General features: G+C 47.2%; 2 protein-coding genes across 3 annotated transcripts in view; both read right to left on the bottom strand.

The window, feature by feature from the left end:
- ninl (ninein-like) overlaps nucleotides 1-7,006 on the bottom strand; it is a 19,567-nt gene extending 12,561 nt beyond the window's left edge. Inside the window, exons 1-9 of one of the 2 annotated variants that reach the window (XM_068601860.1) lie at nucleotides 6,762-7,006; nucleotides 3,830-4,031; nucleotides 3,197-3,293; nucleotides 2,580-2,746; nucleotides 1,793-1,859; nucleotides 1,556-1,707; nucleotides 1,323-1,445; nucleotides 153-326; nucleotides 1-48 (exon numbers count right to left, since the gene is read on the bottom strand). The exon at nucleotides 1-48 is cut by the window's left edge and continues 89 nt beyond it. In XM_068601860.1, coding sequence (XP_068457961.1) covers nucleotides 1-48; nucleotides 153-326; nucleotides 1,323-1,445; nucleotides 1,556-1,707; nucleotides 1,793-1,859; nucleotides 2,580-2,746; nucleotides 3,197-3,293; nucleotides 3,830-4,009 — 1,008 coding nt within the window. In that variant the 5' untranslated portion in view covers nucleotides 4,010-4,031; nucleotides 6,762-7,006. The remainder of the gene's footprint in view (nucleotides 49-152; nucleotides 327-1,322; nucleotides 1,446-1,555; nucleotides 1,708-1,792; nucleotides 1,860-2,579; nucleotides 2,747-3,196; nucleotides 3,294-3,829; nucleotides 4,032-6,761) is intronic. The other variant, XM_068601861.1, reaches the window with a different exon arrangement.
- A 725-nt stretch (nucleotides 7,007-7,731) lies between these two features.
- On the bottom strand, nucleotides 7,732-13,259 carry LOC137803416 (NLR family CARD domain-containing protein 3-like). Its single transcript, XM_068601862.1, is given in 7 exon segments — nucleotides 7,732-9,059; nucleotides 9,211-9,227; nucleotides 10,404-10,607; nucleotides 10,727-10,900; nucleotides 10,998-12,783; nucleotides 12,946-13,074; nucleotides 13,111-13,259. Coding segments are annotated over 7 exon segments (2,976 nt in total). The 5' UTR covers nucleotides 13,235-13,259; the 3' UTR covers nucleotides 7,732-8,517.
- Between the last annotated feature and the right edge of the window lie 3,034 nt (nucleotides 13,260-16,293).

Raw genomic sequence — 16,293 nt, 5'->3', positions numbered from 1 at the left:
AGTCAGGTCTGCCAGGCTGAGCCGCTCCTCCAGAGGGAAGTCCAGGGTCTGAAACGGACATGTGACCGCTAACCGCTAATTGCTAACTGCTAACTGCTAGCGCACTGTGCCCTCCTACCTCCCCCCCGGTGCTGGTCCCGGTCCGTACTGACCTGCAGGATGTCCCGGCTGTTGCGGATGCCCTCCTCGGTCCACAGGGCGAGGACCCTCTCGGGGCCGGTACATCCGGAACCCTCGTCCAGCCGGCTCAGGACCCGCTGGCCCTCCGGGGCCGCCAACAGGGAGGAAGAGGCGGAGCGAGCCGAGCGCTCCTCTGAGGCCCGAGGCTGCATGGACGACACGAGACCGGGACCTGAAGGTCTGCTGGTCTGGACTCAGGACCGGGTCACTGCACACACAGCGGCTAAAGCACCGCAGCTAAGAGCCAGGTCCCTCTGGCTGCAGGGGGACTCATGTGATCTGGATTAGCCCCCTTACTGAGTTTTAAGCAGGAACTGCTTCCTGTTTCACAATAAAAGCCCCGAGAACATCCACTGATCTGATCACACTTCAAGCCTCTCTAATCAATAATCACGTGACACACGGCAGTTCCCATGTGACTCCATCATGAGGGTTCTGGACCAGAGGTCTGCTCAGGTGAGGGCGGCGTGTCCTCTGAGACGGACTCACCTGAGAGCAGCAGGTCCTGAGGTGCCGTCACCAGGCCCGATGGTCCAGTACGTGTCGAGCACACCTGTGTGACCCGGCACACCTGAGCGGCCTGATGGCCGGCAGCTGCAGCGCTGCCTCCTGATTGGCTCGCTGGCGGAGGGGGAGGGTCCTGCTGCGTTCAGGAGCTGCTTGTGTATTAGTACCTGGAGTCCGGCTGTGCAGTACTCCATCCTGACTCTGCTTGTGTATTAGTACCTGGAGTCCGGCGGTGCAGTACTCCATCCTGACTCTGCTTGTGTATTAGTACCTGGAGTCCGGCGGTGCAGTACTCCATCCTGACTCTGCTTGTGTATTAGTACCTGGAGTCCGGCGGTGCAGTACTCCATCCTGACTCTGCTTGTGTATTAGTACCTGGAGTCCGGCGGTGCAGTACTCCATCCTGACTCTGCTTGTGTATTAGTACCTGGAGTCCGGCGGTGCAGTACTCCATCCTGACTCTGCTTGTGTATTAGTACCTGGAGTCCGGCGGTGCAGTACTCCATCCTGACTCTGCTTGTGTATTAGTACCTGGAGTCCGGCTGTGCAGTACTCCATCCTGACTCTGCTTGTGTATTAGTACCTGGAGTCCGGCTGTGCAGTACTCCATCCTGACTCTGCTTGTGTATTAGTACCTGGAGTGGGCGTCTGTCCCGCGGTGGCGCCCTCTGCAGGTCAGCTGACCGGATGGGGGTGGAGCAGCAGATGGGGGCGGAGCCACACGAGACCTCCTGGAAGTCTCCTATGGCGTCCAGGTCCTGTTGAGCGCTGAGTCGGTTACTGATGACATCATGATGTCATTCTGTCATGAGGTGATGATGTCATCACCTCATGACCTCTCAGAGAACTTCCTCCTGTGGTTCTTCACCTCGGGCGCCAGCTGCTGATGGTCCAGCCGATCGCACGCCGTCTTCAGGACGCCGCCTCCTGCCCCTCCTCCTCCTGCTCCTCTTTCTCCTCCTCCTGCTCCTCTTCCTCCTCCTCCTGCTCCTCTTCCTTCTCCTCTTCCTGCTCCTCCTGCTCAGTATTTAAGAGACATACTTTAGTTGCTTTCCTCCTTCCTCCTCGTGTCATGCTGACGTTAAACAGACAAACGATGTGGTACCTTTACTCTGAAGGGCTGGCAGGATGTTCTCCTTCAGACTTCCTGCCTCCTCGTCCGACTTCAGGCTCTGCAGAGAAAACATGGAGGTCAGTGTGTGTGTGTGTGTGTGTGTGTGTGTGGGCCCCGTGTCACGCTAAAGAGCTTAGCATGTGAAACTAAACCTGTCACCATTTCAAACCTAATTCATTTAAAGGAGGGAGCAGCAGGAGGAGGAGGAGCAGGAGGTGGAAGAGACGGAGGAAGAGGAGGAGGAGGAGGAGGAGGAGGAGAAGGAGGAAGAGGAGGAGGAGAAGGAGGAGAAGGAGAAGAAGAAGAAGAAGAAGAAGGAGGAGGAGGAGGAGGAGGAGGAGGAGGAGGAGGAGGAGGAGGAGGAAGAAGAAGAAGAGGAGGAGGCTTCTGTTTCCACTCAAACTGAAGTGATGCCTCCAACCAGCTCAGAGCCGCATTCCTCACGACCCACTTCCTGTTACAGCCAACGCCCAAAACCTGCAGGTCCTCACACTGAGCACAACCACAGCCGGACATGTGACACCCAACCTCTTTGTGTGTGTGTGTGTGTGTGTGTGTGTGTGTGTGTGTGTGTGTGTGTGTGTGTGTGTGTGTGTGTGTGTGTGTGTGTGTGTGTGTGTGTGTGTTCACATTTGAGTCAAATATGCATAAAGCAGGGTATGCTTGAGGGCGGGGCTACAGGGTGATTGACAGGCCTCTCCATCATGGTCACATGAAGCCAGAAGGTTGATAGTAGTGACCAGAGTCCCGAGACCCAGCGGGTCAGAACCTCTCCCACCTGGACGCTCTCCAGAGACGTGGAGCGTCTCAGCTTGGCGCTCGGGGACGAGTCCGCCGCCTCGGTTCCAGAAGGACAGTCCACCGGGCCGGCGGCGTCGGGCCGGGAGCGACGGCCGTACCGCTTCGTTCCCTTCAAGAACTTTGGCTTCACCTCCTCTGCAACCACTGGAGACACAGAGAGGTAATACTCTAATACTCTAATACTCACAATACTCTCAATACTCTCAATAATCTCAGGAATACTCTAATACTCACAATACTCACAAGAATACTCTCAATACTCTAATACTCACAATACTCACAAGAATACTCTCAATACTCTAATACTCACAATACTCACAATACTCTCAATACTGTAATACTCTCAACACTTACAATACTCGCAATACTCACAGCAACACTAACAACAATGCTCTCAACAATACTAGTACAATGTGAAAGTAGTAAACATTTCTGAGAGCGGTTCTTTCTCCAGAATGTTTGGACAGAACTAATGCTGCGGAGTCTTAAAGGTACAATTGTTGTTACTGGACACACACACACACACACACACACACACACACACACACACACACTGTTCCTGTTGGTCTGAGACCTCCCAGCTTCCTGTCTCACCTGGCTCCAGGTAGCTGCTGTCGTCCTCTGAAGTGCTGAAGTCCAGAGAGCGAGACAGAACCGCCACGAAGCCTTCTTTAAACTCCTCAAAGTTCACCTGCAAAGAAAGAAGTTCACTGTCCGGCCACATGGGGGCAGAAGAACCAGACAAACTACAGCGTCTGTGAGGTCGCAGTACAAGAACGTTACTAGTGACTGGTAACCAGTCACAGGGCCCAGTAACTGTTCCCAGTGACTAGTAACCAGTCACAGGGCCCAGTGACCGTTCCCAGTGACTAGTAACCAGTCACAGGGCCCAGTAACCGTTCCCAGTGACTAGTAACCAGTCACAGGGCCCAGTGACCGTTCCCAGTGACTAGTAACCAGTCACAGGGCCCAGTGACCGTTACCAGTGACTAGTAACCAGTCACAGGGCCCAGTGATTGTTACCAGTGACTAGTAACCAGTCACAGGGCCCAGTGACCGTTACCAGTGACTAGTAACCAGTCACAGGGCCCAGTGACCGTTACCAGTGACTAGTAACCAGTCACAAGGCCCAGTAACCGTTACCAGTGACTAGTAACCAGTCAGAGGGCCCAGTGACCGTTCCCAGTGACTGTCCCAGTAGAACCAGTAGAACCAGTAGACCAGTACCCTGCAGCCGGCCCGTGCTCCCAGCAGCGTGTCCAGCAGCAGCAGGGGGTCCTGCAGCTGCAGCTTCCTGCAGAGCTCCGTCAGCTCGTCTGCATCCAGGAAGCCGCAGGCCTTCGAGTCGCAGCTGTCAAACTCCGCCTTCAGCTGGGAGGAGTAGTGGCTAAGCCCCGCCCCTTCCATCAGCACACATCACAGTACACACCTGCAGAGGAAATACACACACACACACCTTAATAACACTTAATTTCTTAATCGATTAACAGCATTATTTATTTGATCATGCGTTAACTGCATGTTTGTTTTGCAGTAGGCGAGGCTTATCACTACAGTAGGCGGGGCTTAGCACTGCAGTGGGCGGGGCTTATCACTGTCACTTAGGCGCTGCACTTTAAATCTCTCCGTAGTTCAGACCTAGCGTCTCACAGCTCTCCCAGTCCGGCCCGCATGATGTCAATCAAACATGAAAATAAATAAGTAATATAAACCCCATGAACGCATTACAGCGACACTGCTTGGTGCTGCTAGTGGTTTATCTACATGCTTTTACTTTGAAGTGGTGTGTGTACGTGCGGCAGCGTTGAGGACTTTTAGACTTGAGCCTGAGTGAAAGTCTTGTTGTGTAGTTGTTGTGTGGTTGTTGTGTAGTTTGTTCTCAGAGCAGCGGTGCTGCATCGAGCCGCTCCGCCTCACAAAGAGAAACACGGTCAGTCTCTCAGGACTCGCTGCAGCTCACAGTGCAGACTGAACACTAATGCTCAAAGCTGCTGACCTGAGGTCTGATCCATGCAGAGCACTTTAAAGCAGCATCACTTCTGGATCTGTGCTCTTCTCTCCAAGAGGAGAACTTTCCTCACATCACAAGATGTTCAGGTCACAAGTTCAAGACCACACAGACTTTTACCAACGAGGAAGAAAAACTAAACTAAAAACATGAAAAGCACTTATTGCTTTTGTATAAAGTGAATCAACTGCTGGTCTTTAACATCTTTAAGGTAAGAATCAGACTGAACATGGACCAAAGAAGGAGTGGTTTGTCCCTCACAGGGACCCTTACTACTGAACATGGACCAAAGAAGGAGTGGTTTGTCCCTCACAGGGACCCTTACTACTGAACATGGACCAAAGAAGGAGTGGTTTGTCCCTCACAGGGACCCTTACTACTGAACATGGACCAAAGAAGGAGTGGTTTGTCCCTCACAGGGACCCTTACTACTGAACATGGACCAAAGAAGGAGTGGTTTGTCCCTCACAGGGACCCTTACTACTGAACATGGACCAAAGAAGGAGTGGTTTGTACCTCACAGGGACCCTTACTACTGAACATGGACCAAAGAAGGAGTGGTTTGTCCCTCACAGGGACCCTTACTACTGAACATGGACCAAAGAAGGAGTGGTTTGTCCCTCACAGGGACCCTTACTACTGAACATGGACCAAAGAAGGAGTGGTTTGTACCTCACAGGGACCCTTACTACTGAACATGGACCAAAGAAGGAGTGGTTTGTCCCTCACAGGGACCCTTACTACTGGACATGGACCAAAGAAGGAGTGGTTTGTACCTCACAGGGACCCTTACTACTGAACATGGACCAAAGAAGGAGTGGCTTGTCCCTCACAGGGACCCTTACTACTGAACATGGACCAAAGAAGGAGTGGCTTGTCCCTCACAGGGACCCTTACTACTGAACATGGACCAAAGAAGGAGTGGTTTGTCCCTCACAGGGACCCTTACTACTGAACATGGACCAAAGAAGGAGTGGTTTGTCCCTCACAGGGACCCTTACTACTGAACATGGACCAAAGAAGGAGTGGTTTGTCCCTCACAGGGACCCTTACTACTGAACATGGACCAAAGAAGGAGTGGTTTGTCCCTCACAGGGACCCTTACTACTGAACATGGACCAAAGAAGGAGTGGTTTGTCCCTCACAGGGACCCTTACTACTGAACATGGACCAAAGAAGGAGTGGTTTGTCCCTCACAGGGACCCTTACTACTGAACATGGACCAAAGAAGGAGTGGCTTGTCCCTCACAGGGACCCTTACTACTGAACATGGACCAAAGAAGGAGTGGTTTGTCCCTCACAGGGACCCTTACTACTGAACATGGACCAAAGAAGGAGTGGTTTGTCCCTCACAGGGACCCTTACTACTGAACATGGACCAAAGAAGGAGTGGTTTGTCCCTCACAGGGACCCTTACTACTGAACATGGACCAAAGAAGGAGTGGTTTGTCCCTCACAGGGACCCTTACTACTGAACATGGACTATATATGTATGTATGTTAACTTGCTGTTGCTCCAGAGTGCTGTTATATTGTTCTAACTCTTTAAACAGCTGAACACTAGTGGAGAAGTAGTACAAATAAGTACCAGTTGTAGTATTAGTAGTAGCAGTTGTTGTTGTGGTAGTAGTAGTTGTAGTATTAGTAGTAGTAGCAGTAGTAGTAGTAATTATTGTAGTAGTAGTAGTAGTAGCAGTAGTAGTAGTAGTAGAAGTTGTAATAGTAGTAATAGTATTAATAGTAGTAGCAGTAGTAGTTGTTGTAGTAGTAGTAGTGGTAGTAGTAGTAGTAGTACTAGTAGTGGTAGTAGTAGTGGTAGCAGCAGCAGTAGTAGTAGAAGTTGTAATAGTAGTAATAGTAGTAGTAATAGTTGTTGCAGTAGTAGTAGTAGTTGTAGTAGTAGTAGTTGTTGTAGTAGTAGTAGTAGTAGTAGTTGTTGTAATAGTAGTCACGTGAGTCTCTCGCGAGCTGATGGAGCTTCACCATGGCGACGGAGCCGCGAGGAACAAAAGGCTCGCGGGTAAAGACCACAACACACAACACACACACACACACACACACACACACACACACACACACACACACACACACACACACACACACACACAACTAGTTTTCTTACGGCGGGAAAAGTTCTTCTCCCCTTCCTCACCTCTTCTTCTCCTCTTCTCCTCTTCCTCTCCGGTTCCTCTCCTCTTCGTCCCCTCTTCTTCTCCTCTTCCTCCTCTCTTCTTCTCCTCTTCGTCCCCTCTTCTTCTCCTCTTCCTCCCCTCTTCTTCTCCTCTTCCTCCCCTCTTCTTCTCCTCTTCCTCTCCGGTTCCTCTCCTCTTTCTCTCCGGTTCCCCGTCACGGTTCCTGCATGAACGTGTCGCTGGAGCTCGGACAGTCCGCCATGAACCCAGGGTAACGGACGGAGAGGTACTTCCGGCCGAGCGCTTTACAAAATAAAATGTTTATTCCGCTCAGATTAAAATCCCAATGTGTATAAATATGAATATAATAAAGGTTTAAGACATGATTACGTCACACACGTATATTTGTGTGAACTCATACAGGAAGTCATCATGATGCTTGTACAGGAAGTCATCATGATGGTCATACAGGAAGTCATCATGACGCTCATACAGGAAGTCATCATGATGCTCATACAGGAAGTCATCATGACGCTTGTACAGGAAGTCATCATGACGCTCGTACAGGAAGTCATCATGACGCTCGTACAGGAAGTCATCATGACGCTCGTACAGGAAGTCATCATGATGCTCATACAGGAAGTCATCATGATGCTCATACAGGAAGTCATGATGCTGGTACAGGAAGTCATCATGATGCTCATACAGGAAGTCATCATGATGCTCATACAGGAAGTCATCATGACGCTCATACAGAAAGTCATCATGATGCTCATACAGGAAGTCATCATGATGCTCATACAGGAAGTCATGATGCTGGTACAGGAAGTCATCATCATTCACTCCTGTCAGCCTCTCGCAGGAGAAGATCTCTGACCTTCTGGAGACGACCAGACGCCTTCAGAGACGAGCAAGACTGGACTTTGGTTGGAATGTACACCATACAAACCAGTTTTATTTGTTTTTACAACAACAAGGTTAAAGGTTACAACAGCGGATAATGCAAGAAGTCAAGAAAAGAAAAGATAAAACGTCAAAAACCTTAAAGGTTCAAATCACCAACAAGCCTCAGCAAAAAGACTCCAAACCAGAAGCCTGAAAGAATCCTGAAAGAAGACAAGTCCTTGTAACTTCTTCTGTCTCTTTTGATTCTCTGAGTTTCCTCAAACTAGCACACAGTCAGTGATGAATGGAAGTAAAAGTGAACAACACAACGTGAACAATGAAGCTGGAGTCAACAAATCCTTCATTTACATCATTTATTATCTAGAATCATCCAGAACTTTGATTTATTTTGATCTCAACTCATCAAAGTTTGTTCATTTGTTACACGACGTTCAAAGATGATGAATTTAGTTTGTTCAAATCAAAACAACTCTTTACAAGTTGTGATTATTTCTCCACAGAAGCTGAATCTGATCCAGAAAGACTCTCGTTTGACATTTGGAGGTTTTTCTTCACACAAACAAAAGTTTCAAGACAACAAAGTGGAGTTTTCTACACAAAGTACAACATGTTTCACAGCTTCTCTCAGACAACAGATCATTTCAGGTCATCACATGGACCTCGCTAAGCTCTCAGACATCCATCTGCAACAGCACAAGTTCAGAGAGCTCTCAACCCCCCAGAGTCCAGACCAGCAGGTACCCCTCACCTGCTGCAGCTCTTTACAACCACTGAGAGATCAGGTTGCTGCTGGCTAACATCAGCTGTGATCCTGTACAGGAGGAACTATCTGGACAGCAGAGAGGAGGTTTCTCTACCAGGAGGAGACCCTCAATCCTCCAGAGAACACAGAGACACTGAGCAACCAGACCTGAACCTGAACCCAAACCCAGGATAAAGAGGTTCAGTGAATGTGGTGTTGAAGGTGTGGAGGTGGATCAGTGTGTCAGAGGAGACTCTGTAGAAGGACAGAGAGCCAGCAGGACAGTCCACATACACTGCTACTCTACCAGAGCAGGAGAAGGAGGTGATGATGGATGTTCCTGTCTTATTGTGACGGACAGAGTAACCACCATCATAACTCACCAGACTCCAGGACTGATCATTCCCTCCAAACAAACAGTCTGTACTGTCTCCTCTCCTTCTGATTCCTCTGTAACTCACTGATATAGAAACGTCTCCTCTCCACTCGACCTCCCAGTAACAGTGACCAGTCAGACCAGTTCTACACAGCAGCTGAGGAGAGACTTCAAACCTGTCTGGATGATCAGGATATGACTGATCCTTCACCACACATGTCACCTTCCTGTTGTTGTCAGACAGTTTGAGGTTCTTGTTCACTGTGTTTGTGTCGATTGTGAGTTCACAGGAATCTGATGGAGAGAACAAGACACAATACAGCTGCAGTTATTAATCTATCATCTGTTCATCTAGTGACACTTTGATGATGACATCAGAGATGTGAATGAGTGATGTCACAGTGTGCAGATGGTTGAATGTGTTCATGAATCAAAGCCCACTTACACTTCCTCAGACCTGGTCTCAACCATCGGACTCCAGCAGGCTGCACCCTGAAAGGAGGAGGGGGGTCAGAGCAGCATGAAACATGGACATGACATCACTCTCATCACAGAGCTTTGGGATTCATGTTCACATGGACCACTTATTATTCATCCGCTCATCCTCTGTTACTTCATGGAGCTTCTTCTGATTGGCCCATGACGACAGCTCCTCATGTTCACTTCTTCATGAGATATTATGATCAGTGTCATATTGACCATCATCCTCCAGGTCAGACTCAGGTTCCTCTAGCAGTCAGTCAGGAACTCAGATGTTTAAACCTGCATCAGTTGATTCTTTGTCTGTTTGTGGTTCAGTGGAAACAAGCTGTAAACACAACATCTGACACATGATCAGCTTATGAAGTCGTTGTGTCTGACATGATATCAACCAGCTGCTTCCACATCCAGCAGTTCCACATCAACATGATGACTCATCAGGACTCTTTGTGTCACCTGATGAATGAAGTCCACTATTCTCTCTCTTGTAGCTCTGTGTTTGGTCTCCACCACCTCCTGAGGGAAACATCTGTCTCTTTAGCTGCTAAACGCTCCACTATGTTCACCAGCTGAGCGTCTGTGGCCGACTGTCACCTGTAGCTTCAACAAGTCACTCTGACCACCAGAGAACTGTCTCTCAGTGCAAAACAAACCAACACCAGGTGAAGCTGAACTCCTTTAAACAGCAACACATTCCTGTTGTGATGCTCCATCAAGAAGGTTTGAACAGGTTGTTTCTTTGCTTGTCTTCTCACAGTAATGTCTGGACTAAAGGGCAACACACACTGGAGGCAGATGACCAGCATTAAAACATCAAACTATAGTTTCATATGAGCCCACAAACTGCAGCGTGACGACGTTGATGCACGTCAACCCACCATGATGCCGTCAACGTGTCAGGATACACCACTGTCCTAGTTTCTGATGTAGAGACAAGACAACGCTCCAGAAACACAACAGCTTCATCACCTCCCTGTTCTGGCTCATCCTGGCTGCTGTTCTCTGACTACTTCTGTCTGTGTTGATGGTCTGATGTGGGACCCAAACAGTGAGATGAGTCTCTGGTAGCTTGAGGTCAGCTTGGTGTGTCAGGGTCATATTAACCAGGCTGACAGTGTGACAGAGAACAGGTTTCCAGCTCTACCTCCTCTATCAGACTGATGCTCTGTGGCTGCAGCCTCTTCATACCTGAGAGTCTCCAGTCTCCAGTGTGGATCCTCCAGTCCAGCAGACAGCAGCTTCACTCCTGAGTCTCCTGGATGATTGTAGCTCAGGTCCAGCTCTCTCAGATGGGAGGAGTTGGAGCTCAGAGCTGAGGTCAGTGAAGCACAGCCTTCCTCTGAGACCAGACAGCCTGACAGCCTGAAGACACACAACACAACACACGTCACATCTTTAGACAATCTGAAGGATACGAGTTCATTCATGAATGTAAATCAGGATTTGAGTGTCCATTAGTTTACATGTTGATGAATCCTGACCTGAGAGTCTCCAGTCTGCAGTGAGGACTCTCCAGTCCAGCAGACAGCAGCTTCACTCCTAGATCCTGCAGGTTGTTGTTACTCAGGTCCAGCTCTCTCAGACTAGAGGACTGGGAGCTGAGGACTGAGGACAGAGCTTCACAGCTTCTCTCTGAGAGGTTACAGCCACTCAGTCTGAAGAGACAAGGAGGAAGAAAAGATAAGCAGTAAGTGTAAAAGATAGCAGCGTATTTAAGTTATGATCCATGAATCTAACTCTCTCTGTACTTACAGAGCTTTGTTGGAGGCTTTGACCACTGGCAGCAGCCTCAGAAGAGCCTCCTCTGAAGCAGAGTACTTCTTCAGGTCAAACACCTCCAGATCTTTTCCTGATGACAGTAAGATGAAGACCAGAGCTGACCACTGAGCAGGAGACAGTTTACCTTTGGAGAGACGTCCTGACCTCAGGGATTGTTGGATCTCCTCCACTAGAGAACCATCATTCAGTTCATTCAGACAGTGGAACAGATTGATGCTTTTCTCTGGAAACACATCCTCACTGATCTTCTCCTTGATGTACTGGACTGTTTTCTTATTGGTCTGTGAGCTACTTCCTGTCTATGTCAGCAGACCTCGTAGGAGAGTCTGATTGGTCTCCAGTGAAAGACCCAGGAGGAAGCGGAGGAACAAGTCCAGGTGTCCATTAGGACTCTGCAAGGCCTTGTCCACAGCACTCTGGTAGAGATGGCTGGGTTCAGGTTTATACAACAGGGAGGTTTGTTCTTCTGCCAGCAGGTTGACACCAGAGTTGATGAAGGTCAGATGGACATGAAGAGCAGCCAGAAACTCCTGAACACTCAGATGGACGAAGCAGAACACCTTGTCCTGGTACAGTCCTCTCTCCTCTCTAAAGATCTGTGTGAACACTCCTGAGTACACTGAGGCTGCTCTGATGTCGATGCCACACTCTGTCAGGTCGGATTCATAGAAGATCAGGTTCCCTTTCTGCAGCTGATCAAAAGCCAGTTTTCCCAGAGACTCAGTCATCTTCCTGCTCTCTGGACTCCAGTGTGGATCTGTCTCAGCTCCTCCATCATACTTGACCTTCTTCACTTTGGACTGAACCACCAGGAAGTGGATGTACATCTCAGTCAGGGTCTTGGGCAGCTGTCCTCCCTCTGTGGTCTTCAACACGTCCTCCAGAACTGTAGCAGTGATCCAGCAGAAGACTGGGATGTGACACATGATGTGGAGGCTTCGTGAGGTCTCGATGTAGGGGATGATCCTTCTGGCCTGCTTCTTATCTCTGAACCTCTTCCTGAAGTAGTCCTTCTTCTGTGGGTCAGTGAACCCTCTGACCTCTGTCACCAGGTCAACACAGTCAGGAGGGATCTGATTGGCTGCTGCAGGTCGTGTGGTTATCCAGAGGCGAGCAGAGGGAAGCAGCTTCCCCCTGATGAGGTTTGTCAGCAGCACATCCACTGAGGTGGACTCTGTGACTTCAGTCAGAACCTCATTGTTGCGGAAGTCCAGAGGAAGTCGACACTCATCCAGACCGTCAAAGATGAACACAACCGGGAACTCTTCAAACCTGCAGATTCCTGCTTCTTTTGTTTCAGAGAAGAAGTGATGAACAAGTTCCACCAAGCTGAACTTCTTCTCTTTCAGCACATTCAGCTCTCTGAAGGTGAATGGAAACATGAGCTGGATGTCCTGGTTGGCTTTGTCTTCAGCCCAGTCCAGAGTGAACTTCTGTGTTAGGACTGTTTTCCCGATGCCAGCCACTCCCTTTGTCATCACTGTTCTGATTGGTTCCTCTCCTCCAGGTGAGGCTTTAAAGAAGTCTTCTTGTCTGATGGTGGTTTCTGGTCTGTGTGGTTTCCTGGATGCTGCTTCAATCTGTCTGACCTCATGTTCATTGTTGACCTCTGCAGTCCCTCCCTCTGTGATGTAGAGCTCTGTGTAGATCTGGTTCAGAAGGGTTGGGTTTCCTGCTTTAGCGATCCCCTCAAACACACACTGGAACTTCTTCTTCAGGTTAGATTTGAGTTCACGCTGACAAACTGCAGCAAGAAGTCCTGAATGAACACACAACAAGAAGATCAATGAGTCAAAGAATAGATTTCAACACCTCATGTCCTCAAAGGATGAGTCTGTGAATATGTTCTGGTCCATCTCTTGAGACATTAGTAAACGTTCCATTCATCCAGCATGTTAAATCTTTAGAGAAGTCCTCTTACTGCTCTGCAGACAGTCAGCCAGCTCCTCCTGCTTCATGCTCCTCAGGAAGTGCAGTGAGATCTTCTGAAGTGCTTCTCTGCTCCTCCTCCTCTGCTCTTCCTCCTCACCATCCAACACCTCCTCATCCTCTCTCTGAATCTCTAAGCATTCTGGGTAATCTGAACTCAGAACCTTCTGGATCTTCTTCAGCTCGTCCTTCACAAAAGTGAGGATGTTCTCCTCCAGCAGCTGGAACAGAATATTCTCTGAATGACAAACTAAAACCATGGAAGCAAACATCAGATCCATGTTGGACAGACTGACAACCCACTGGTCTAAAGAGTGCAGCATGGAGATGATGGTGAACAGAAGACATGTAAAAGTAGTTGTACAGGTACAGACCATAAATATGGAGTCCAGGTGTGTTTGATGCTGCTCAGCAGACGGACCTCTGGGAACCTCTGAGCTCTCCTGGTCCTCTCTGTGGAGGAGTCATGAACCATCAGCTCACATTGTGTCTGCACCACAGACTGTTTATTGTTCATGATATTACAACACAAACACAACAACGAGTTAAAGATGTTGTGTCATGATTCATCATTTTATAAACCAGATGCTAAAGACTGGAGATGAAGGACGACCATCTGTGTGACAGTTAGTCATCTTGTTTCATCTGTTTAAAGAACTTACTCTGGGTCATCAGAACGTTGTCCATCTCTGAAGTTAATCACATTGTCTTTAGACCGATCACTCTTCATGGACACACAACTGGGTCCAGGTTCTGGTCCAGGGGACTCTGGTCTCTGATGGGTCCTACAACAGAGAAGAAGACCAGCAGGGAGGTGAATTCTGTGTTTAATCTCCAGCCAGAGCAGCTGTTGGGAGAAACTATCAGCTATTAACAAGAAAAGCATCAAACAGAAACTTTATATTTGACTTAAAAAATGTGTAAGTGCTGAGAATCTGAAGATGTGATGAAAGAAGCTGTAATGATGTGACACGTAGCATCTTCTTGGACTGAAGGGATTAGAACTGATGACGTTTAATCAACAAGGTTCTCACTGCACCAAGGAAGAAACAACAAGTTAAACACGTTAAACACGTTAAACATGTTAAACACGTTAAACACATTAAACAAGTTAAACACATTAAACACATTAAACATGTTAAATAACTCAAACAAGTTAAACAAGTTAAACACGTTAAACATGTTAAACACGTTAAACATGTTAAACACGTTAAACACGTTAAACAAGTTAAACACATTAAACACATTAAACATGTTAAATAAGTCAAACAAGTTAAACACGTTAAACACGTTAAACAAGTTAAACACGTTAAACATGTTAAACAAGTTAAACAAGTTAAACATGTTAAACAAGTTAAACACGTTAAACAAGTTAAACACGTTAAACACGTTAAACAAGTTAAACACATTAAACATGTTAAACATGTTAAACACGTTAAACACGTTAAACAAGTCTTTATGCTTCATGAACCTCAGCTGGACATGAACTCTGTTGACTGACAGGAACACTGAGACCAGCTGTAACCCTCACTGACCACCAGGGGGAGCTCAGGAGCTGCAGTACTGAAGCCACCAAGAAGTACTTCATGTTTCCTTCTTATTTCATAGTACAATCGTCTTGAAAACATCGTTATCAACTATGATACAGCAGGTACATAAAGTAATGATTCACCTGCCAATCATGCAACTACCATCATGTTTCATTATGTAATCTGGATTATGCCACATCACAATGCAGACACACTGTTATAATCTGGACCCGGTCCAAGATATGTGGATCTGGTCCTTTAGATATGTGGATCTGGTCCTTTAGATATCTGGACCTGGTCCTTTAGATATGTGGATCTGGTCCTTTAGATATGTGGACCTGGTCCTTTAGATATGTGGACCTGGTCCCAGACTACCTGGCATACAAGGCTGCTTGCTTCTTAGATGAAGGTATTCATTAACAGATGTGTGATCTCTGAGAGGACTTTGACCAGCAGAGGCCTCAGTAAACATGAAATATGAGCTTCATAAAACACCTGAAGCTCCAGAGTCCAGACTGGAGTCCAGTATCAGAACTCAATCTAACGACTGAATGTGTTTTATAGATTTATAAGTTTATTAGGAGTCAAGGTTCAAGTGAACGAGCAGAGAAACAGTTAACATGAAGTCAGAGTGAAGACACTGAAGGAAAAACAGGATCAATATAGCCAATAGAGGGCCACGGGGCCTGAACCACCACCACCACAACAACAACAACAACAACAACAACAACACATAATAATAATGTGAGCTATTCATGCTAATCAGGAGTAAGCTAACAGGATTATCGTTGTTGAGCCTTTGTCCACAGCTCTTACGTTGGTTTACGTTTGAGATCATCAGTCAAGTGCAGGACCGCCTATCTGTATGCTATATATGCTATATACCGCCTATCTGTATGCTATATGTGCTATATACCGCCTATCTGTATGCTATATGTGCTATATACCGCCTATCTGTATGCTATATATGCTATATACCGCCTATTTGTATGCTATATATACTATATACCGCCTATCTGTATGCTATATATGCTATATACCGCCTATCTGTATGCTATATATGCTATATACCGCCTATCCGTCTGCTATATATGCTATATATCGCCTATCTGTATGCTATATATGCTATATACCGCCTATCTGTATGCTATATGTGCTATATACCGCCTATCCGTATGCTATATGTGCTATATATCGCCTATCTGTATGCTATATATGCTATATACAGCCTATCTGTATGCTATATATGCTATATACCGCCTATTCGTCTGCTATATATGCTATATATCGCCTATCTGTATGCTATATATGCTATATACCGCCTATCCGTCTGCTATATATGCTATATATCGCCTATCTGTATGCTATATATGCTATATACCGCCTATCTGTATGCTATATATGCTATATACCGCCTATCCGTATGCTATATATGCTATATATCGCCTATCTGTATGCTATATATGCTATATACAGCCTATCTGTATGCTATATATGCTATATACCGCCTATCTGTATGCTATATACCGCCGATCTGTATGCTATATATGCTATATACCACCTATCTGTATGCTATATACCGCTATATATATACAAATTCATACACTGAGTATTATTAATAACATGTCTTTACGATGTCAAAGTGGTGGAATACATGTTACATATTTACCTGCTCATGTTGGTGATCACCTGCAGCCCTGATGGAGACAGACTAGGTCTGCGAGGACCCGGTCTCTGTGAGAACCGGCTTTGCGAGGACCTGGTTTGCGAGGACCTGGTCTGCGAGGACCGGGTTTGCGAGGACCGGGTTT

The sequence above is a fragment of the Clinocottus analis genome, unplaced genomic scaffold (assembly GCF_023055335.1).
Source record: "Clinocottus analis isolate CAN_PGR_092001 unplaced genomic scaffold, fCliAna1.0.p SCAF_55, whole genome shotgun sequence".
NCBI lineage: Eukaryota > Metazoa > Chordata > Actinopteri > Perciformes > Cottidae > Clinocottus > Clinocottus analis.
This window is presented reverse-complemented; position numbering and strand designations above follow the sequence as displayed.